This window comes from Hippocampus bargibanti, linkage group LG17 (assembly GCF_051943395.1).
Source record: "Hippocampus bargibanti isolate YZ-2025 linkage group LG17, ASM5194339v1, whole genome shotgun sequence".
Taxonomy (NCBI): domain Eukaryota; kingdom Metazoa; phylum Chordata; class Actinopteri; order Syngnathiformes; family Syngnathidae; genus Hippocampus; species Hippocampus bargibanti.
In genome coordinates, this window is record NC_142750.1 from 2,942,501 (window position 1) to 2,965,906 (window position 23,406).

Below are 23,406 nucleotides of genomic sequence, written 5' to 3' on the forward strand. Positions count from 1 at the left end.
CAAAAAATGACTTTGAGACCCCTGATATATATTATATGATTATATATGGTGATTAATGATTTACTTATTTAGCTATCTGTCTGTCTAGCTGGGTATCTCGCTAGCTAGTTATTTGCTATCTAGCTGTCTATTAGCTATATGGCTATCTAGCTGACTGGCTATAATAATAAATTTTCATTTCTAAGCGCCTTTCAAAACTCTCAAGGACACTTTACAGTCACAGGATTAGTTTTTCTGTGGGTGAGCAGCGGCAGCCACACGCGCCAGGGATCACTCAACCCACTCATAGAAAGCTAAGTAGCCAGCTAATAGCTAACTTGCTAGCACGCCAGAAATCTAATAGATAGCTTGCTAGATAGCTAGCGAGCCAGCTACATAGCTAATAGCTAGCAAATAAAGTGCTCGCTAGGTAGCCCGCCAGATAGCCAGCCAGATAACTTATTGGATAGCGCAAAATGTATAAAGAATTTGAAAGTTGATTCTATATTTGACCGGGAGCCAGTGGAGCTCTTGGTGGACGGGGGTGATGTGGTGAGAGGATGAGGTTCTGCTGATGATCCGGGTTCTATCTAGCTGGCTAGCTATTAGCTATCTATTGGCTAGCTAGCTTTCTATCTATTTGAGTTGCTTCCGGGTTGAGTGAACGCTGGCGCGTGTGACTGCTGATCGAGTTAAACCGACGTGCTAAATTGTAGTAAGCTAGCTAGCTGTCTAACTGGCTATTACCCAGTTATCTATTTGTGATCTATGAGCTAGCTCGCTTTCTATCTATTAATTCTCGTGACAGTGATGGTCTGTCATATGATGTTTATCTGGAGGTAAAATGCTCGATTTGGCTACTGAGATTTGCCTGCAAGCGGCATTAGCGACTGGAACAATGGGGCCTCTGAGTAGACCGGACACGAGTAATGCTCACATTCAAAAGGCAGCTGCTCTTTTGACTGTAGTACTGAGTTTTCAGCAGAACGGCATTGTTTTATTGATCTCTATTTGACACCATGATCGCAGACTCTTAATTGCACTTTCCATCAATACTCTTCTAGCTTTATAGGTGGTCGTACTGATAGCTTGGAAAGAGATGCATACCTTTAAAGGACAACAAACGACTCTGGACAAGTTGTGTCCCTAATTTGTAAAATCACCTTAAATGACTTCTACTGAGGGTATTTTACAGAGATTCCACTGCATATAGCTATATTTTACGTTTTAATACTTGCGCTGAATATTCAGGAAGTCTTGTTTTCGAGTTGGTGACGATTCCTGACGTGACGTCACGGAAGGAACGTCCCTGACCGAGAAAGCGACACACAATGTATTTTGGGTACTTTGTTTGGTCTGAACACTTGATCCGTGATGATGGCAAAATTAGAAGGAAAACACATAATGCGATGGTGAATCATTGTGTGTTGCACCAAGACTACTATTCGATACTAGTTGACAAATTCCCAGCAGACAAATCAGACCATTTCCAATGGAGCTTGGGCGCCATTTTGTTCATTTTCTGGGCGCTACATTAGAGTCCAGACGCCTCAAATGAGATGAATGACGGAAGGACTTCTTTAATCGATTGCAAACATTTACGCTTTCCTCTTCAGAACTATTTGAATCATATTCATAACTGGATGAATAACATGAAAGCCTCTTCTTCAAATCTGAAGCCATTGTTTTGATTCTAGAGCAAGTGTTGTTTGGTGTTTTTCATTTGACTAAAAATTTCAGCCTGCGTGTTTTGGGTATTTTAGATGCTATAAAACGTTTTTCTGATGTCAATTAGGAAACAAAAAAATGGTGTCGGTTGTCCTTTAATTATTGAAACTGAATTCGATTTATCGTATTTGTTCATGAAAATATAATCGGCAGATGAACTCAGAATCGCACATCAAAGTTAGATGGGTTTATTTCTTGACACATTTGTGTATTTTTACATATTAACACTGATTCGCTGTGACGACCCCTGAAGGGAAAATCCGAAAGGAAAAGAAGTCACTAATAAAACATATCTAACTACAGGGGGGAAAATTACAACTAAATAATGTTCCCAAAGTGGATTCAATACTCTTCCATAAATATGTGTTTTAATGCAAAATTAAAACAATATTGCCGTGTGCAGGGACTTCCACGGGCACGCCCACCGGACGCGAGCACGTAAGGCTGTTCAGTGAGGACTGTGACGTCATGACGTGCTTGAGCCTGCCCGAAAATGTTCTCCCGTGTTGTCGGATCTCGAAGAAGCTCAGGACTTTGCCATGAAATAATACATCCGGATCCATGAAGAACCGAAAAAACAACCGCGTGTTTGTCATCTGAAGCTATTCGCCTTCCAACAGAGTCGTGAAACGGTCTCTTTGAGGGAGACCCGAAGGGGAAACTTTGCGGGCTCGTTTTTCACGGAGTGATGTCGAATCCTGGGACTCGGAGGAACGGGTCCAGCATCAAAATCCGACTGACAGGTAAAGAAAAAAAGAACATAAAATCGAGACTGTAATACACCACGCCTTGCGGTTTGGATCTCCGATGCACTGCGACGTTATCGTTTATGTTAAGGAAACCTAACCCGACAACAAGAACTCGCTGAATGTCTGCTATTTGCCCAAACATCCGGTTTTTGTGCAATGCTAGCTTGTTAGCCGTAATGCAAGAAAACAGTCCACTGTGTAGAAATTATTCCCTGTCCCGTGGAACTTTCACCCCGATCCTAAAACCCATTCTTGTCCGCTGAGGTCAATGGAAAACATAGCCGCTCTAAAACCATTAATACGCGATGAATTATTAACACAAACCAGTCGGGGTTAGCTCGCCATAACGCCGTAGTTATCGTTGACCGCTAATGCTGGCTAGCTACGCCCATCGGGGCTTGAGGGGGGTTCAGTCACCTACTACCACCACATTATAACAATTATACATAAACTAAATGGAATATTTATTTGTACATACTCATAATAGTTTACGACTTGGTTGATTTTTACCTGCCAATTGCATCTGGCGGTTATTTTAAGCATCACAACCGATCGATATGGTTATACGATACTTAACCGTTATCTTCCTTCAATTTCAGGCTTTTTTTTGGCTACTTGATTCAACAATTTAAGGCTATTTTTGACGTTCGGACTCGCTTGTGTAGGACATAAAGTAGTCTTTGAGACAGGGACAATGCTGTAACAAAGGCTTCTCACTGTAGCCGCTGTGACCCCATCGGGTTCTCAGGGGGCTTCTATTCAAATGGAAATGTCTCCCTTTGCCTAAGGCCTGACTCCTCGGTCACCTGATGCTAAACTGATCATTCACACCGAATAATTAGCTTAATTAAACGGGTTAAGGTACGTACAGTGATACCTAGGCTGCCGAACTTAATTGGGTCCCAGACAGAGTGTGTAAGGCAAAAAGTGTGTTTCCCAAAAATAATTTCTTATAGGAAACCATTAAAATGAGAATGATCCGTTCCCAGGTCCCCATAAAATAGAATTTTCTACCTTCTAATTTTCTAAGCCTAAAAACTATACAAACTATACCTTATTTTATGTATAATAAACGTGATATGGTATTATAATTAAAGAAATAAACTGTACTGTATAATAAAGTGGTTTTATTTACCTTTGTGATGGTCGTTGATGGCCTGATGGAATGGAGAGACCGGTTTCAGCAGTATTAAACACTATGAGGAACGTAGCCTCCTTCTTACACCATCTGTAAACAAATTCCTTGTGTGTCCTACATACTTGGCAATAAAGATGATTCTGATTCTGATTCTGATCTTGAGGAATAATCCCTTATAAGTGCTTTCTCTGCGATCATTTTACCTTGTTCCTCATCAATTGTGTTCTGTTTAGCTGGGTGGTTAGCTTTTTGCATCAAGTGTACAGATGGCTTGTGCGGGTTATTTGTGGAGCCTGATTGATGGGATATTTTAACCTTGCAGTCTATACTCTCTTTGAACTATCAATGTTGAAACGAGTCCAAATTTCACTGTTTTCTATCCATTTTGTCACTCTCTCTCTGTCGTCTGTCTGTCTCTTTAATGTTTAACCCCTCCCCTCACTGCTACGTTCTTGACCAATCACCGAACTTTAACCGAAGACTAGGGCGGGGAATAGAGGACAAAAACAGTCAGCTGCCATTTTCTTGTTAAGAGAACGGGCTCGTTCGCCAACGACACATCACTCATTGTGGCGCTGTGTGTGTATCCAAAAAAATAGTTCGTATGCCAAGGTAAAATTTTCATAAATGTAACGTTCGTAAGCCAAGGGGTTCTTAAACCGAAGTATCACTGCATGTCGCATCAGAAATAATACACCACCAAACAAGGATGTAATAGAAATGCTGTCTTTATTTATTTACCTTCTGCAATCTCATGTTCTGCCATTCACATTTCAGTATTATACAACATAGTCACCGGAGATGCCGATAATAAAACCCAGATCGTTCCAAATGTGTTTTATAAATGTGGTATGACACGCGCCACGTGCAGTATGTGTTACATTAGTTCTACTTGGGTGCAAGCAAAGGTTATTGCCCATGACTTTGCCCTCGCTCGGGTGGAGGGGGGGTGGGTGTAATTGTCTGTGGAATGTTGAATACTCTTGGGCTGGCAAATGTGTTTTTGTTGAGTCTGTCAAGCAAAGAGAGATGTTTGGCCTACATGAGCACAAGGCTTAAACGCCTATGGCGGGGGACACACACACACAAAGACCCGCCTGGCCGGCTCCTCTGATTTTATTGTGACGTATTCGACCTACAATCTCTTGTGGTTATATGTTGCCGATATATAAACGGACGATGCGGCGTATTCCTACGTGACAAGGTAATCGCTTGTAGCAATTGGGTTATTATAGACAAAAATTGTTTATGGAAAAAAAAAATCCTGAAAAATGAAGCCTCAAGTGACGCCATTGAATATTTAGGGCAAGAAAAGTAAAGCATAGTTTGGTTAGAGGAAGTATAGAGGTTTGTTTTGTCTAGCGTAGAACAGGCTCGTGGGCTAACCATGCCAATGTTAGCTAGCTTAGGCAACACGTGCCGCTCGGGTTTTCTTGCTGTTTGGATTGTGCACCAATTGGCTCTTTTGACACGGGACGCTCACAAGTTGGGGAAAAAGATGTACAAAAAAATAAGGAAAATGGACGAGGTAATCAAAATCATACCAGGGTCAGGGGTGTCAAAATATCTCACACTGTTGATTATTTGTAGCAAAAAAAAAAAGCATGTTTTATATTCTTGGTGACAGCGGTCGCTCACTTTTGTCAGCATCACGCTTTATTTTATGGTGTTTCCGCAAGACCGGATGAAAAGAATTCTTCCTCTGTTGGCTCCCACCGGTTCTCAAGTCTCTCAAAAAGATCAGCCTTGAATGCCAAAAAGGAAAACCGGCAGTGGAGAACCAGCTGAGGGGTTGTGTATGTATGGGGAAGTGTGTGTGTGTGTGTTTGTATGACTAGTCTTGTGAGGACCATTCACATTTTATACCATACGTAGTGAGGACATTTTTGACAAGTGAGGACCTTTTGGCCGGTTTCATTCTAAAGGCTTCTAGTGGGTCTATATATGCATCTGTTAAAGTTTCAGAGAGGTCCTCACAAATTCACCCAAAATGATTTTTTGGTGTGTATTTTCATTTCACTTGGAAACACACACTTCTTACTCACTGGGTGTGTTTGTGTGTGTGTGTGTGTGTGGTTGGTTAATGAGAGGAAAAAGTTCATACCACAAAAAGTAAAATGATATTTTCACCAAATTCACTGTAAGGGTGAGGACTTTGAATGTACCCATTCAGAAACCTCACTCCTGCTGTTATTTCAGTTTCAAGTCCACTTTTTATTTCTTTTTTTTAAAAAAAATTGAAGTAGGAAATTGGGTGACATTTAGTGTTCAAATGTAAGACTAGTTCTTCTCTAAACTTATCAGCAGCGGTGGTCCTCACTCCTTATCTGGAGTTATCCGGACCTCACAAACCCATTGAAACAGGAACGTGTGTATGTGTGTGTGTGTGTGTGTGTGTGTGTGTGTGTGTGTGTGTGTGTGTGTGTGTGTGTGTGTGTGTGTGCGTGTGTGTGTGTGTGTGTCTTTACCAGCCATGACCTTGGCAGAAAGAACAATTTCCTGAAATGCTGAGAAAGGTCCACTCACACATTTACTGCCACGGAAGAGCCGGACAACACTCTGAAAAGAGAGAGCGAGTGAAGGACCTTCTTCTTTTCCTGGCAAGAGGCAAACGGAAAGGTCAAAGGGGGCGACAGGGGCTGGGGGGGGGTGCAGAGGGGGAAGCGATCGTTGAAGCAGTGACAGACAGTACGGCAACGGATTCAGGATAGATCAAGAAATGCGATTCCGTTTGTCTGCTGGTGATGTCTCACTGTGGAATGTGTGACTCAAGGGGAAGAAGGAAGGATATCTTGCAGCCATTCTCCACGAGTTATTCACAGGAAGTAGCGGAGGACACGGCAGACGGTTCTCCGCCACCGCGGTCACCACATCCTAAACCTGCGGCGGACTGACTTCCTTAAAAAGGCCATCTGGGCCAAAGTGGACCGTTCTGCCATTTTAATTGGAGCGCAATGGAACTGGTGGAACTGATCGATTTAGTGGCAGGCTGTCAATCAATAGGCGATAAGGGTTACAGAAACACACACGCGCAAAAACACAAATGGTGAGAACATGGATAGAAAACTGTGAAATTTTGGACTCGTTTCAACTTTATTGATAGTTCAAAGGCAGAGTGTAGACTGCAAGGTTAAAATATCCCATCAATCAGGTTCACAAATAACCCACACAATTCATCTGGACAATTTGAAGAGAACCTACAAGCAAGGGAACCAGCTATTCATGAAGTTTCTAGTGTGTCTGCCTGCATTTGTTGCTGTTGCAATATCACAACTTCTAAGATGTACAACCCAGAGCTCCTTGAGACACTTTATGCAAAAAGCTATCCATTCCATCAAGCCATCAACGACCATCACAAAGTTAAATAAAACAACTTTATTATCCAGTACAGTTTATTTCTTTAATTACAATACCATAGCGCATTTATGATACATAAAATAAGGTATATTGTGTGTAGTTTTAAGGCTTATTTAGTTGAAAATTCTGTTTTATGGGGACCTGGGAACGGATTAGTCTCATTTTAATGGTTTCCTATGGGAAATTAATGTTTGGAATACAAACTTTTCACCTTACACACACTTTCTGGGAACCAATTAAGTTCGTAAGCCAACGTATCACTGTATTCCACTCTCACTGTGGCAGGCCTCTGTGTGTGTGTATATCTTCTGCATTATTTATTTGTTCGTGTCCTACAAGGCAGACATTTTTTTTTCCGAATAACGACGTGCATTGTACATCATTTTTTAAACCACTTGTATTTTATGCTTGCGTATGCGCGCTCCATAATCCATATTCATGATCTTCTGTTCTTTCTTGCAGTATTATGTGCCAAGAACCTAGCAAAGAAAGACTTCTTTCGTAAGTTTCTCTTTTGTTTTGCATCGTGCTTCATAACATTTGCTGACGTCTGGATGTCGGGAATTGATTGAATGAGATTGTTCCGCTACGTCTTGGACTACTTTGACCGTGTTTTCACTCATTAACTACAGTAAAGTCTCGTTATATCGATATCGGATATATCGATAGTCCCGGTTATATCGATATTTTTTCGGACTCCCTTGAATATCGATATAACGAGACTTTACTGTATCTGGTGATTCTCAGGATGCAACATTAATGGTGGTCTGATTGCCTTGGAGCTATATGACACATTCTTGCTCATCCGAAGAGTTTTGTCAGCCAACTAAAGTTTTGCTGGTTCCTAATGGACAGAGGTGACTGAGCCAGACCTCTGCATTGATAGGTCACTGTGCCAGACCCTGTGCAGTGGACTACTTCCTGAAGCCAATCTGTTTACCTCTATTGTTCTATCCCTGGCTCTGGTTTCACCTTATTAGTACGACAAAGCCTGCGTGGTATCGGACTAAGAAGTCTGTTGTAAGCGCGGTCTAAATTAAAACATTATGGCGATTGAGTGAAGGGTTTTGCTGTTCATAAAAGAATCAAAAATGGTCAAATTCTCAAATTCAAAAATTATAATTAATAATAATAATAATAATAATAATAATACATTTCATTTCTAATCGCTTTTTCAAAACTCTCAAGGTCACTTTACAGTCACAGGATTAGTTTTTCTGTAGGTGAGAAGCGGCAGCCACACGCGCCAGCATTCACTCAACCCGGAAGTAATTCAAATAGATAGAAATCTAGCTAGATAATAGATTGCTATTAGATAGCTAACTAGATAGCTAATAGCTAGACAGCTAATAGATAGCTATTAGATAGTTATTAGATAGCGAGCCAAATAGCTAGCTGCGTAGCCAGCTAATAGATAGCTAATATATAGCAAATAGATAGCTCGGTAGCTAGCTAATAGGTAGTTATCTAGCTACCTATTAGACCTATTAGAGCAGAGGTCTGGCACAGCCACCTCTGTCTATTCGGGATATAGGGCTAGGGATACCAGCACATATTTAGTTCGCTGACAAAGCTTTTCGGATGAGGAGTGAAATGTCAGACACCTTCATATAAGTACAGATGACAGCCGAAGAAACCTTTTTTCTCATTGTCGCTTTTTATTCTAGGATGTTTTCCGTATTGTCTTTTTTTACTGGCTCCCGAGGTTTGAAACATTTGAGAACCACCAAATTAGATTCTAACAGCCGTGAATGTTGCGCGCACAGGTCTACCCGATCCATTTGCCAAGATTGTGGTGGACGGATCAGGTCAATGCCACTCGACAGACACCGTGAAGAGCACACTGGACCCCAAATGGAATCAGCACTACGACCTGTAAGTGACCTTCGCGCAATCACGGCAATTCTTGCTGCGTCCTTCTCGTTTTGCTTTGAAACCGAATGATCCTTTGTCAATAGTTAGCCCTGCGTGTGTTATACAGTTTAGAAATCTATTTCAGTCTGTGTCACACTTCAAACTTCCTTCAACATGTTTTGCTGACATTCGGTTGTTAACTCATTCAATGCCATTCCTGAATGTATCCGGGAATTGAAAATATAACGTAGGGAGCGCAATTCCTGAATTTGTTCGGGTTTTAGTTTTTTTCTTGCGCGGGTGTCGATAAAGCGCTGGTCAGACATCTGGCAATGTTTTTTTTCCCTTTCACAAGGGGGCAGCATTCGTATAGCCGCCCCCCATTTCAAGCTCATATAACTCTAGACTCATATAATTTAGGAATTAATTATGTTTTTGATAGAGATTAAACAGTATAAGAAGTTATCATATTTAAAAGTTTCATGCTTAGCTGGCCAACCAAACGATAGGCCTACAGTCAAGTCGCAGATGACCACTGTAAATCTGAGTGAAACAGACACAGCCCAGTTAAACTGTCATCTTCATCGAGGAGATCTGGACTTGGACAGAATTTAGGACTTGGGAAACTCCTTCGTCACTGGAGGACTTGAAACTCCCTCACAGGAAGAGCTCATTTGCCAGGTTACAAACTTATCAGTTCGTGGAAAAGACAACCAATTAAAATATCTTTTTTATTGCTTACAGCTGCTGGTGCTCAGAACATTCAGGGACGTGGTATTATAATCAAGAAAACTATGTTTTACTAATGTATCACTTTAATTTGCATATACTCTCAATAAATAACTTGGCAGAGGGCTGCAGAATTCGGGCATCTGTCATGAATTGCTACGTCTCCTGCCAGCAGTAAAAAAATAATCTTTCTGGGTTCGAGCCTTTGTAAACAGTGTCCGATCGAACATCTCTGACAGTTTTTATTATGATGAAAGAAGAGAGGCTAAAATTTCTGTGTTGCTGATTTATGTAGTCAACTCAACATTCTGTGGATCCTGCAATTTGACTGAAAAATGACAAAAACCCTGGCACCGGAGTGGACACATTTTTGCACATGTCTGGCATTGAATGAGTTAATATTAGCTCATATTTTTGTTGTTGTTGTTTTTTTAAAAAGTTGTAACTTCCAAAACAATCCAATTCGTGTCTTTTTTTTCCTTCCCCCAGCTACATTGGAAAGACAGACTCCATCACCATCAGTTTATGGAACCACAAGAAGATCCATAAACGGCAGGGGGCAGGCTTCTTGGGGTGTATTAGACTTCTTTCAAATGCCATCAGCAGACTAAAAGACACAGGATGTGAGCGCTCTTTTCTTTTTTGTCTTGCCACTCCTTTAACACCAACCCTCTGCTGCATAAATGTGGCATGTTTAAAGCAGGTTATAAAATTATAAGGAATGTGTTTTTTTTGTTTTGTTTTGTTTTTATGTCTCCCTCCAGACCAGCGACTAGATCTTTGTAAATTGAACCCTTCAGACAGTGACGCAGTGCGGGGACAGATTGTAGGTGAGGCTGCTCGCAAAAATCAACCATCATTCTCTCTTGGTGTCTCCGTGTGTACACTCGCCCCCAAAATATTCATGGCTTGACATTTCCGTTATAATTTTTTTTTTCCTCCCCCTCAGTGAGCCTGCAGACACGAGACCGCATAGGTAGTGGAGGCCCTGTGGTGGACTGTCGGGGTCTGTTAGAAAACGATGGGTGAGTGCGCTAACAAATGTTTACACTCCTATCGTCAAATAGTGACGCTCCAAAATGTAAATATCCATGAAATTTTTAAATACAGTTTATTTCTTTAATTACAATACCATAGCACGTTTATTATACATAAAATAAGGTATATTGTGTGTAGTTTTAAGGCTTATTTAGTTGAAAATGATGTTTTAATCCAGACCTGGGAACGGATTATCCTCATTTTAATGGTTTCTTATGGGAAATTAATGTTTGGAATACACACTTTTTGCCTGACACACACACACACACACACTCTCTGGGAACCAATTAAGTTCGTAAGCCAAGGTATCACTGTATTCTATTGTATTCTAATCTAAATTAGGACACATTTTAATCATTGTGTCATTCATATCGTTTTATTTATTGACTTTTTGATGCGATCCATTTTATGTACATGTCACATTCCCAATATGTGTGACTGTGCAGGCCAGTGTTAGAGGGATGTTTCAGTGAAGAACCGCTGCCTTATTCCGACGCCACCGGTGCTGCGGGTGGCGGGAACTGCCGTCTCGACTCGCCAAGTCAAGAAAACCGTCTCCAGTCCCAGCGAATCCGAGGTCAAGACTCCCGAGGACATGGCCACACACCTCAGAACAGACCTCACGGGCACCAGCCACCCGACTTACCTGAAGGATATGGTCAGTTTGTTGTGGCTGGGTCTCATTTCTCACTCTATAAACCAAATTTAACGGTCCACTTTTCATTTACACTTGTTTTTCATACAGAGCAGCGAACAACAGTGCAGGGCCAGGTGTACTTCCTTCATACGCAGACAGGTGTCAGCACCTGGCATGACCCACGGATACCAAGGTATGATTCCCATTTGTCGGGGAACCTCAAAGTTAACATTTTTGAAGAAATATTTCATGTACTCATGGACAATCTTAGCCTTGATCGGATCGTTTTTTTTTTCCCAATTATAGTCTGTGTTACTCAGTGACGGGCTGAGGCCTTCAGTAGTGCTATGTCTGAATCCATCAGCTGCAAATCTGGTGTGATATTAATACACGTCCACTAGAGGATGTTGTTGGTCAGGAAATAATTTGTGACTCAAGAAATACTGTCATTAAACTGTCGAATCTTTACTATGATTCATGATAACCTCATAAAATTGCAATTGTATTTGCTATTTTTGCTAGCTTTGGAACCGTCCAACCTTAATGATGTCCATCTATTTATCAAAAGTCCGTCTTGAAAATTGCATTAACAGTATATCTGCAACCAAATCCATTTCTTCTCCTCCTTCAGCCATTGTGGATTGACAAAACTGCTATTAAATCAACACAAAAATATATTTGCTTATGCAGCTCGCTATAGATACAGTGTGCTATCTCTGGCCAGTATGCGCTTAATACTCGCGGCTAGTGATACTATGATTGGCTAGTTTTCGCCAATCATAATTTGCGAAAACTGACGTCGCCTTCGAGCAGGCCTTGGGTTGCCAACTCAAAATCTGATTGGTTAAAAGCAACAGTTTGATCGACACAATTTGATGCGACAGGGCCTGCAGAACTGATTGTGAAGGCGCCCATGTCAAATTTGTATAATGTCTCCAATTTGCCTGTAGTAGGAGTATATTTTGCTGGAATTTTCTTTCTACTGGACTTACTTATGTGCTTGCTTGCTTGTGACTTGATGCAGAGACCTGGCCAGCGTAAGCTGTGAGGAACTTGGTCCGTTGCCCGTGGGCTGGGAGGTCCGAAGCACCGTGTCGGGCCGCATTTACTTTGTGGACCACAACAACAGAACCACACAGTTCACAGATCCACGTCTACACACCATCATCAGGTAGCAGTCGACTCCAAATACGTTTATGAATCTGGTCTGTAGATATATGCGCCTCATTTCGAGAGACCCCCAACGCACGGTGAATAAAAATAAGTAGTTTCAACACTAATCTGTTGCTAATCTCTCTGCTGCATCTCAACATGACCTACTAAATGTCTGCTTTTATGGTATACTAGATGGTGGCTGGATATGTCATCTAGTGCCTATACTGCATAAAAAAATATTTTTACTCATTCACTGCTATTCCCGAATATAAGAATAAGAATAAATAATAAAAATAATAATACAAAAATAAAAAATAATAGAAAAATATAAAAATAATAGAACAATAATATAAACATTAAGAATAATAATATAAACATTAAGAATAATAATACAAATAGTAAAAGATAATAAAAAAAAATAATGATTAAAAAAATAAGTAAAAAAATAAAATAAAAATAAAAACAATTTCAATAAATAAATAAAAATAACAAAATAAAAATAATAAAAACAATAAAAATACGAATAATAAAAATAAATATCATTTTGAAGTCTTCAAAACTCTCCAGGTCACTTTGTTAAGTTGTTCAGTAACAGGATCAGTTTTTATTCGGGAATTGAAAATATGACATCGAACGCCATTCCAGAATTTGTTCTGGTTTTGTTTTTTTTATTGCAGTCGTGCCGATAAAGCGCTGGTCAGACCTCTGGCAGTGTTTTTTTTTTTCCCTTCCACGAGGGTGCCGCATTTCCCTTTTTTCCATGTTAGCGCTTTGTTCCAGCTTCAGGTGTTGTTAAAGCGCTATATAAACCAATATGTGCATATGCATTGTATTTTGGACAGCCGCCCTCATTTCAAGCTCATATAACTGCAGGCCCATATAATTTATGAATTAACTATTTTGTTCTTATGAATGCAGAGAGTCTAATGTTTCTGGCAGATTTGTAATGTTTACCTCCTCAAAAAAACGTCTTCCCACCTTCAGCCAGCAATCCCAAGTGAAGGAATCCTCACAAGCCCCCCAGATGGATGTGGGGGTTGATGAGGGCGGGGTTGGAGGAATGAGCAGCGGTGTCGGCGGCGACGGGGACTTGGCGGCACGTTACGAAAGAGATTTGGTCCATAAATTGAAACTGCTGCGCCACGAGCTCTCTTTGCAGCAGCCCCAAGCTGGACATTGTCGCATTGAGGTGTCCCGCGAGGAGATATTTGAGGTGGGTGCTGCTACTTTACGTAATTTTTTACATTTTCTCCATTCACAAGTGGCATCAGATATTTTCTGTGTCGATAATCTGGTAGATGTCTCCTGCCTTTTTTTGAAATAATAATAATTATAATAATAATACTGCTACTAATACTAATACTAATACCAATACTAAGACTAATACTTATACTAAGACTAATACTATTACTACTACTACTACTACTACTACTACTAATACTAATACTACTACTAATAGTACTAATACTACTCATACTAGTACTAATACTACTCATACTACTATTACTACTACTAATACTACTACTACTACTACTACTAATACTAATACTACTACTAATACTAGTACTAATACTACTCATACTAGTACTAATACTACTCATACTACTATTTCTACTACTAATACTACTACTCCTAATACTAATAATACTAAGACTAATACTACTAATACTAATAATTATACTACTAAGACTACTACTGCTACTACTACTACTATTACTAATACTACTAATACTAATAATACTAAGATTAATACTACTAATACTTATACTACTAAGACTAATACTACTACTACTAATATTAATACTACTACTACTACTACTAATATTACTACTACCACTACTACTACTACTAATACTAATACTTATACTACTAAGACTAATACTACTACTACTAATATTAATACTACTACTAATATTACTACTACCACTACTACTACTACTACTACTACTACTACTACTACTACTACTACTACTAATAATAATAATAATAATAATAATAATACATTTCATGTACGAGCAGCGACGGCTACAGTCAACTCGGAAGTTGATAGATAGGAAGCTAGCTAGCTAATAGATGGCCAGATAGACAGCTAGACAACGAGCTATATAACTAATAGATAGCCAGATAGCTAGATAGCCGGCCAGTTAGCTAATAGATAGCAAATAGATGAACTCTAGCATATGAAAAAATACAAACGTATTACACAATCCTCTTTCGGGGAAAACATTGCTGCAGTGAGAGACTCACTAGGACACATCTTTTTGGGTTAAGAGGAGGGTGTAAAAGTGATTGACAACTTTGTGAGACAAGCACAGGTTTACCTGCAACGTAACGGTGGACGTACGAAACACATCCCGGAACACAAACCGACCAAAAATAGCCCACAAGTGCAAGGCCATTTTTCATCTTATTTTCCTTTCTTTATTTTTACTGGCCTACGTTTTATTTTTAATTTGAAAGAAAAAATGTACAAAAACAACAGTGAGAGTGTGTTTTAGTATGTACATGTCTCTTGTTTTAGGAATCGTATCGGCAAATAATGAAGATGAGGCCCAAAGACCTAAAGAAGCGTCTCATGGTGAAATTCAGAGGAGAGGAAGGATTGGACTATGGTGGTGTGGCCAGGTGATTCTTGATGGTTGAATGCAGCGTTCAAATTGCATTTAACGTTATCATCACATTATATGTACCTTTTTTTGAATTTGATTCATTTTTTTTGCAGGACATTATCTCTTAGCTGGCATGCTGGCTATCTATTGGCTGTCTATTTGCTATTTATTAGCCATCTATTAGCTATCTCTTCGCTGGCTGGCTAGCTATCTGTGACTGTAATGTGACCTTGAGAGTTTTGAAAGGTGCTTAGAAATGAAATGTATTATTATTATTATTATTATTATTATTATTATTATTATTATTATTATTATTATTACTGTATCTATTAGCTAGCTAGCTAGCTTTCTATCTATTTGAGTTACTTCCGGGTGGAGTGAATGCTGGCACGTGTGGCTGCCGCTGCTCACCCACAGAAGATCTTATTCTGTGACTGTAAAGGCGCTTATAAATAAAATGTATTATTATTATTATTATCTGTTAGGTGTCTGGCTGGCTATCTGGCTAGCTATCTATTAGCTTTATGGCTCTCTAGCTAGCTATCTATTGGCTATCTAGTAGCTAGCTGGCTAGATTTCTATCTATTTCAGTTACTTCCGGGTTGAGTGAACGCTGGCGCGTGTGGCTGCCGCTGCTCACTCACAGAAAAACTTATCCTATGACTGTAATTATTTATGCCAGTTTGGAAATGCTCGGGTCTACAGTGAAAACTGCAAGTCAGAAAATGTTATTCACCATGAAGTCCTGTAATTTTTTTTCTTATGATATGGATAATTGTGACATTGTGGTTTCTCTTCTGTGCAGGGAGTGGCTGTACCTGCTGTGCCACGAAATGTTAAACCCCTATTATGGCCTCTTCCAGTACTCCACGGACAATATCTACACGTTACAGATTAACCCCGACTCCTCCATTAACCCGGTGGGTGCTTAGAGACGCGTACAACACTCCACAATTGACTTTACAACTACTGTACGGGTGCCTGGTCATATTTCAGGATCACCTATCATATTTCCATTTTGTGGGCCGTGTCATGGGACTGGCGGTTTTTCACGGTCACTACATCAACGGGAGCTTCACGCTGCCCTTCTACAAACAGCTATTAGGCAAACCCATACAGCTCAATGACCTGGAGACCACCGATCCGGAGTTGCACAAGAGTCTCATCTGGATATTGTAAGTTAGATCGCCTGAAAACAAAAAGATTTATTTCCTGATGTCGTTTTAGTGACAATTGTGTGTGACAACCGCGCAATTGTCTGCATGGAAACAAAATGGTAACTCACAGAAGGAGAATAGCCCGACTAAATCAGTATGGCTTTTGTCATGCAATTCGTAAACTAGCCATAGCGGCTCATGTATAATTAAAGGGCAACCGACGCCTCCGGAGAAGTTGCGTCCATAATTTGTAAAATCACCACATATTTTACGTCTTAAGACTCGCGCTGAATATCTCGGAAGTCTTGTTTTAGAGTTGGTGACGATACCTACTGTGACGTCACGTCTGGAACGCCCCTGACCGAGAAAGCGACACACAATGCATTTTGGGTACTTTGTTTGGTCTGAAAACTTCATGTTGATGGCGAAATTAGAAGGAAAACACATAAATAACGCAATGGTGAATCATTGTGTGTTGCAGCAAGACTACTATTTGATACTAGTTGACACAAATTCCCAGCAGACAAATCAGCCCACTTCCAAGGGAGCTTGTGCGCCATCTTGTGCATTTTCTGTGTGCTACATTGCTGTCATTGACGGCTCGAATTGACATGGGAGGACTCCTTTAATCACTGGTGTCAAAGTCAAGGCCCGCGGGCCAAATCCGGCCCGCCACATCATTTTTTTCGGCCCGCGAAAGCAAATCAAAGTTGTTAAATTCCATGATGATTGCTAAAATCTGAGCCAAAATTTCATATTTTTGGATGTCAACCACAATAAAAGTCATTATTCTTGACTTCAGATTTGAAAACGAGTTATTCATTAATTTGCTGTGTGCTCTATATGTGAAGGGATTTAAACATTCTAATGGGTTCCCCAAATTCATAACGGCCCTCGAGAGGAAACCATAACTACAATGTGGCCCGTGGCAAAAAATGACTTTGACACCCCTGCCTTTAATCAATTGCCAACATTTATGCTTTCCTCTTCAGAGCCGTTGTTTTGATTCTGTTTCGAGCTCATTTTGTGGCAGTTTCGGGACACATTTTTATTGGTGTTTTTCATTTGACTAAAAATATCAGCCTGCGTGTTTTGGGTATTTTAGATGCTATAAAATGTTTTTCTGATGTCAGTTAGGAAACAAAAAATTGGTGTGGGTTGTCCTTTAAAGATCACTATCGCAACAAAAACATGAATAATGGATGAAGTAAAAGGGCAGGAAAAAGTAAATGCGACTGCATTATTCCGCCCCACGATCCTCATTGTCATGGCTATTTTACGTTTTTGCAGAGAGAATGACATCACTTCAGTCCTGGACCATACCTTCTGCGTGGAGCATAACGCCTTTGGGAAGTTTCTACAACATGAACTTAAACCTAATGGCCGTAACATTCCTGTCACTGAGGAGAACAAGAAGGAATATGTGAGGTAAAAAAAAAAAAAAAACGAGGTTATACACTCTGAAAAATTATTTCATGATTTAATTAACTCATTCACTGCCATTCACGAATTTATTTGGGAATTGAAAATATGACATAGAGCGCCATTTCTGAATTTGTCCGGGTTTTGTTTTTTTTTCTTTGGGTGCTGATAAAGCGCTGGCCATGGCCTCTGACAAGGTTTTTGTTTCAAAACAAGGGGGCAGCATTTCCTTTTTTCCAATTTAGGTCTATGTTCCAGCTTCAGCTATAATAATAATAATAATAATAATAATAATAATAATAATAATAATAATAATAATAATACATTTCATTTATCAGCGCCTTTCAAAACTCTCAAGGTCACTTTAGAGTCACTGGATGTATTTTTCTGTGGGTGCGTAGCGGTAGCCACACGCGCCAGCGTTCACTCAACCCGGAGGTAACTCAAATAGATGGAAAGCTAGCTAACTAGCAAATAGATAGCCAGCTATCAATCCAGCCAGCCAACCAGCTATTAGATAGCTAATAGATAACCAGCTATCTCTCCAGCCAGCCAGCTAGCTAAATAGCCACACACCTCGCCACCCAGTAGATAGCTAGTAGATAGCCAGCTCTCAATCAAGCTAGCCAGCTAATAGATCGCTAATAGACAGCCAGCTATCCATCCAGCCAGCCAAATAGCAACACAGCTCACTCGCTAATAGATAGCCAGCTATCAATCCAGCCAGCCAGCTAAATAGCCCCTATTGTTAAAGCGCTATATAAACGAGTGTATTGAATTGTACTTTGGACATCCGCCCTCATTTCAAGCTCAGATAACTCCAGACCCATATAGTTTAGGAATTAACTCTTTTCTTCTGATGAAAGAAGAGAGTCTAAGTTTTCTTACGCTGCATTGAATGTTTATGTCGTCCTAAAACTCAATATTCTCTGGGTCCTGGAATTTGAGTGACAATGACAAAAACCCTGGCGCTGGAGTGGACACATTTTTTTTTTTGCACATTGTCTGGCAGTGAATGAGTTAAATTAATGACCACGAAATAAATGTGCATGTGTGTGTGTGTGTGTGTAAACGTGTTTATTGTCCTCCTTAGGCTTTATGTAAACTGGCGGTTTATGCGAGGAATTGAAGCCCAGTTTTTGGCTCTCCAGAAGGGATTTAGTGAGCTTATCCCACAACATCTCCTAAAAGCTTTTGACCATAAAGAACTTGAGGTACTTTTATTTTATTATTATTCAAACAATTATTTGAAGGGATTTAATTTATTGCGTTTGTTTTCCTACCGTCTCCCGGCCGCGATCCAGCTGATCATCGGCGGATTGGGCAAAATCGACCTGAGTGACTGGAAGACAAACACGCGCTTGAAGCACTGTACAAGTGAGAGCAACGTGGTGCGGTGGTTCTGGCAGGCCGTGGAGGCCTTCAGTGAGGAGAGGAGAGGACGCCTGCTGCAGTTTGTCACGGGATCCACCCGGGTCCCGTTGCAGGGGTTCAAAGCACTGCAGGGTGGGTCATGCACTGCTTCAGTGGGTCACACGCACACTTTTTTTTTTGTCTTATGCGATATTTATAACATCTTTCACTAGAAATTTAAAGGACAACCGACACCTCCGGAGAAGTTGCGTCCATAATTTGTAAAATGACTTCAAATGACTTCTACTGAGCGCATTTTACAAAGATACCACCGCATATAGCTATATTTTACGTTTTAAGACTCGCGTTGAATATTCAGGAAGTCTTTTGTCTCACATCTCCTGTCCCATGTAAATCCGCTTCAATTCCAAGCCGCTAACAGTTCCAAGTCATTGATTAATTTTGTGTAGCGGTATAGAGCAGTGATAACTAGAATGTATATGTGTAAGGCTCTACAGGTTCTGCAGGACCAAGGCTCTTTACCATCCATTTGATCGACGCCAACACCGACAACCTGCCCAAGGCGCACACTTGGTAAAAAAAAAAAACACAACAAATGGACTCTGCAAATACAGTGATACCTTGGCTTACGAACTCAATTGGTTCCCAGACAGAGTGTGTAAGGTGAAAAGTGTGTATACCAAAAATTAATTTCCCATCGGAAACCATTGAAATGAGAATAATCCGTTCCCAGGTCCCCATAAAACCTAAATTTCTATCCAAAATATACCTTATTTTACGTATAATAAATGTGCTATTGTATTATAATTAAAGAAATCAACTGTACTGTATAATCAATTCGTTTTATTTACCTTGATGATGGAATGGAGTGGCCGGTTTCATCAGCATTAAACACTTGATGAGGAACGTAGCTTTCTTTCACCATCTTGAGGAATGATCCCTTGTAGGTGCTTTCTCTGCGATAATTGTACCATGTTCCTCATCAATTGTGTTCAGTTTAGCTGGGTTGATAGCTTTTTGCATCAAGTGTACAGATGGCTTGTGCGGGTTATTTGTGGAGCCTGATTGATGGGATATTTTCAGAATCAGAATCAGAATCATCTTTATTGCCAAGTATGTAGAACACACAAGGAATTTGTTTCCGGTAGAACACGCTGCTCTAGTATCGTCGTCAAAAAAAAACTGCTGTGGCACTATACAGTTCCATTTTTTTAACCTTGCAGTCTGCACTCTGCCTTTGTACAGTACCATCAAAGTCACTCATTGTGGCACCTGCGTGTGTATCCCGAAAAATAGTTTGTATGCCAAGGTAAAATGTTCATACATTTTATATTTCGTTCATACATTTTATACAGTAAAGTCTCGTTATATCGATATCGGATATATCGATAATCCCGGTTATATCGATACTATTCTATGCACGCACGGAGAAAATTACATGCAAACAGAGTCGGATATATCGATAGTCCCGATTATATCGATATTTTTTCGGACTCCCTTGAATATCGATATAACGAGACTTTACTGTATTTCGTAAAGTTCATAAGCCAAGATATCACTGGAAAGAAACGGTCCCGCTCGGTTTGGCTAACTGCCCTGCCCCCTTTCTATGTCTAGTTTCAACAGAATCGACATCCCACCTTACGAGTCTTACGAGAAACTTTATGAGAAACTGCTGACAGCCGTGGAAGAAACCTGCGGCTTCGCCGTGGAGTGAAAATGTCCCCACCCATTTCCCCCCCTTCCACAACCAAACCGACGTACACAGTCACACTTGTGCTCGCACTTGCATTCAACTCTTTGACTTTAATTTTAACGTACACAACAAATGCACAGAAAGAAGATGGAGAATGCAACGGAACAGAGCAGGGCCGGGCCGGCGGGCCAAACACCCACGACAACGAAGTCCTGGCCCTGCGCCGCTTCAACAGTCGGAAGGCGGAAAGGAAGCGCATCGAGGAAGAAAAACTCAAGTATTTTTCCAAAATCTTTTCCAAATGTTTTGAAGAAGCATTTTTAATCTTTTTGCTTATGATGTCAACTCCTCGGAACGTCGACAGCCGCGTCGCGCATGGTACAGACAAGGTGCAATGATGTCCGGATGGAAAACAAACTTCCGGATGACAGTGACATACACACACGCGTGTGTGTGTAAGAGTGAATGTGTGAGAAACATCCTCATTGACTGACTCGTACTCCCCCACTGTCGCGTTTTCCCCAATGTGTGCACGTTATAAACAGCGTGGCACCTTGGTTACGCTGCCGAACGATCAAACGAGCCTGCTCTTCTTTTTGATGACTTAATGTCTGTCTGTCTGTCTGTCTGTCTGTCTGTCACGTTCGTACATACCCGCAACCACTCTGATCCTCTCTAATGTTTTATTATTTATTACTAAGTGATGACTGACCAGGCTGCTTTCTTTCTCTCTTGATCTTATGCTCTATTAGGATTTCACACTAATGCTTTCATACGCTCTCGCTGAGTGGAAGGGTGAATTTACTTCCAGTTCAAGTCATCCACCAAGTGGGTTTGGATTCATGTCTTTCTTTTTTTTTTTTTTACCATGCATAATGATGCAAATATTATTGTGAGACTATGTAAAGTATGAATGCTATGGTATGTTTATTGAGGAGAAATTTAGATGGCTGGCTGGATAGATAGCTGCCTATCTATTAGCTAGCGAGCTATGTGGCTATTTCGCTGGCTGGCTGGATTGATAGCTGGCCATCTATTAGCTATCTATTAACTGGCTAGCGATGTGGCTAATTAGCTGGTTGGATTGATAGCTGGATATCTATTAGCTAGCGAGCTATGTGGCTATTTAGCTGGCTGTCTGGATTGATAGCTTGCTATCCATTAGTTATCTATTAGCTAGCGAGCTATGTAGCTATTTAGCTGGCTGGCTGGATTGATAGCTGGCTGTCTATCAGCTATCTATTAGCTAGCGAGCTATGTGGCTATTTAGCTGGCTGGCTGGATTGATAGCTGGCTACCTATTAACTATCTATTAGCTGGCTAGCTATGTTGCTATTTAGCTGGCTGGCTGGATTGATATCTGGCTATATATTAGCTGGCTAGCTATGTGGCTATTTAGCTGGCTGGCTGGATTGATAGCTGGCTATCTATTAGCTATCTATTACCTGGCTAGCTATGTGGATATTTAGCTGGCTGGCTGGATTGATAGCTGGCTATCTATTAGCTATATATTAGCTGGCCAGCTATGTAGCTATTTAGCTGGCTTGCTGGATAGATAGCTGGCTATCTATTAGCTAGTTTGCTAGCTTTCCATCTATTTGAGTTACTTCCGGGTTGAGTGAACGCTGGCATGTGTGGCTGCCACTGCTCATTTACAGAAAAACTCATCCTGTGACTGTAAAGTGACCTTGAGAGTTTTGAAAGGCGCTTATAAATGAAATTTATTATTATTATTATTATTATTATTATTATTATTATTATAAAGGGATCAACCTTAAAAGCCCTGATTTTAAAGTTTCGCTCTACCGAGCGGTGCGATCAGGATGATGTGGTTAATTTCCAAATGAGCCGAGGAAATGCAAAAGGATGAGTCGGTTTTAGAAAGAAACAAACAAAAAAAATATCCTTTTCAATCATGATTGAAGATCAACTTCTCAAATATTCCTCTTTGGCAGCCCTGATGTTTTGTCCGTTTTACTCGAGTACTCATTAAGCTCAAGGCAACCATGAATGAACAAGCGCTCTTTACTATTACCAGTACTCCACACATGTGAATGAATTAATAATTCAAGAAAAGCAAACTCAAGTGAAAAAAAAATGTGGAGAAAACAGTGGCCACTCACTGTAGATCGAAGACTGTTATGGCAGATTAGTTTCAAATCTGCGTCTTTTTTTTTTAGGTTCTGTGTTCACTGTGTGATGGATGCAAGAGTATTGAAACTTAATATGTGCTAAAACATGTATGAAAAATACATTGTAAATAAGATTATATTAAAAGAAATTACGTTAAAATGCCCTTGGTTTGTGTGATTATTTTGCTTTTTAAACATTTGTCAACGTCAAGATTTTGTGTGTGTGTGTGTGTGTGTGTGTGTGTGTGAGGCACTTATTTATTTTATTTTTATTAATCCCATGAAGGGAAAAAATAACGCATTTAATAACATTGGTTATATTATTCCACTAAGAGGAAATGGTGCAAACAAGAATTCAAGATGGAATCACGTTTTATAAATGACAATACCGTAGTCCGATATTACAAAGGAAGACATTTCAAAACATATTAATATTTTCAGGGCCGAGACTTCAAATGTGAACATTGTTACAAAATGAGAGAATTTCAAAATGTTCTACGGTAATCCCATTACTGTATGATGCAGTGTACAATATTCATACAGTCGTAATTTTTTTTACCTCAAGATGGCGTCGCGAGAGTGGCTGCCTTTTCAGCAGGTCTTGTATTTTGTTTTTCTACTTATTCCGTTCCTCTTAATTTCGCAGTTTTGC

At 40.2% G+C, this 23,406-nt stretch overlaps 1 protein-coding gene across 2 annotated transcripts; it reads left to right on the forward strand.

Annotated features, from left to right (window-relative positions):
- The first annotated feature begins 2,179 nt into the window (after positions 1-2,179).
- Positions 2,180-22,914, forward strand: smurf1 (SMAD specific E3 ubiquitin protein ligase 1). 2 transcript variants are annotated; one of them, XM_089018876.1, is made up of 18 exons: positions 2,180-2,450; positions 7,414-7,452; positions 8,718-8,826; positions 10,024-10,157; positions 10,299-10,364; positions 10,484-10,559; positions 11,019-11,230; positions 11,318-11,402; positions 12,234-12,380; positions 13,349-13,577; positions 14,886-14,989; positions 15,779-15,893; positions 15,970-16,148; positions 17,421-17,558; positions 18,646-18,766; positions 18,857-19,058; positions 19,415-19,499; positions 20,544-22,914. In XM_089018876.1, the coding sequence occupies exons 1-18, from the start codon at positions 2,396-2,398 to the stop codon at positions 20,641-20,643; spliced, it is 2,196 nt and encodes a 731-aa protein (XP_088875002.1). In that variant the 5' UTR covers positions 2,180-2,395; the 3' UTR covers positions 20,644-22,914. The 2 variants fall into 2 exon arrangements, with proteins under 2 accessions (XP_088875002.1, XP_088875003.1); XM_089018877.1 differs by having other exon boundaries at positions 19,424-19,499.
- The last annotated feature ends 492 nt before the right edge of the window (positions 22,915-23,406 follow it).

Bases quoted from the DNA above. Each gene is read 5' to 3' on its own strand.
- smurf1 (XM_089018876.1), top strand. From the start codon at position 2,396: ATGTCGAATCCTGGGACTCGGAGGAACGGGTCCAGCATCAAAATCCGA. The intron at 10,365-10,483 runs GTGAGGCTGCTC...CCTCCCCCTCAG, and splicing joins AGTGCGGGGACAGATTGTAG to TGAGCCTGCAGACACGAGAC. The intron at 17,559-18,645 runs GTAAAAAAAAAA...TGTCCTCCTTAG, and splicing joins AACAAGAAGGAATATGTGAG to GCTTTATGTAAACTGGCGGT.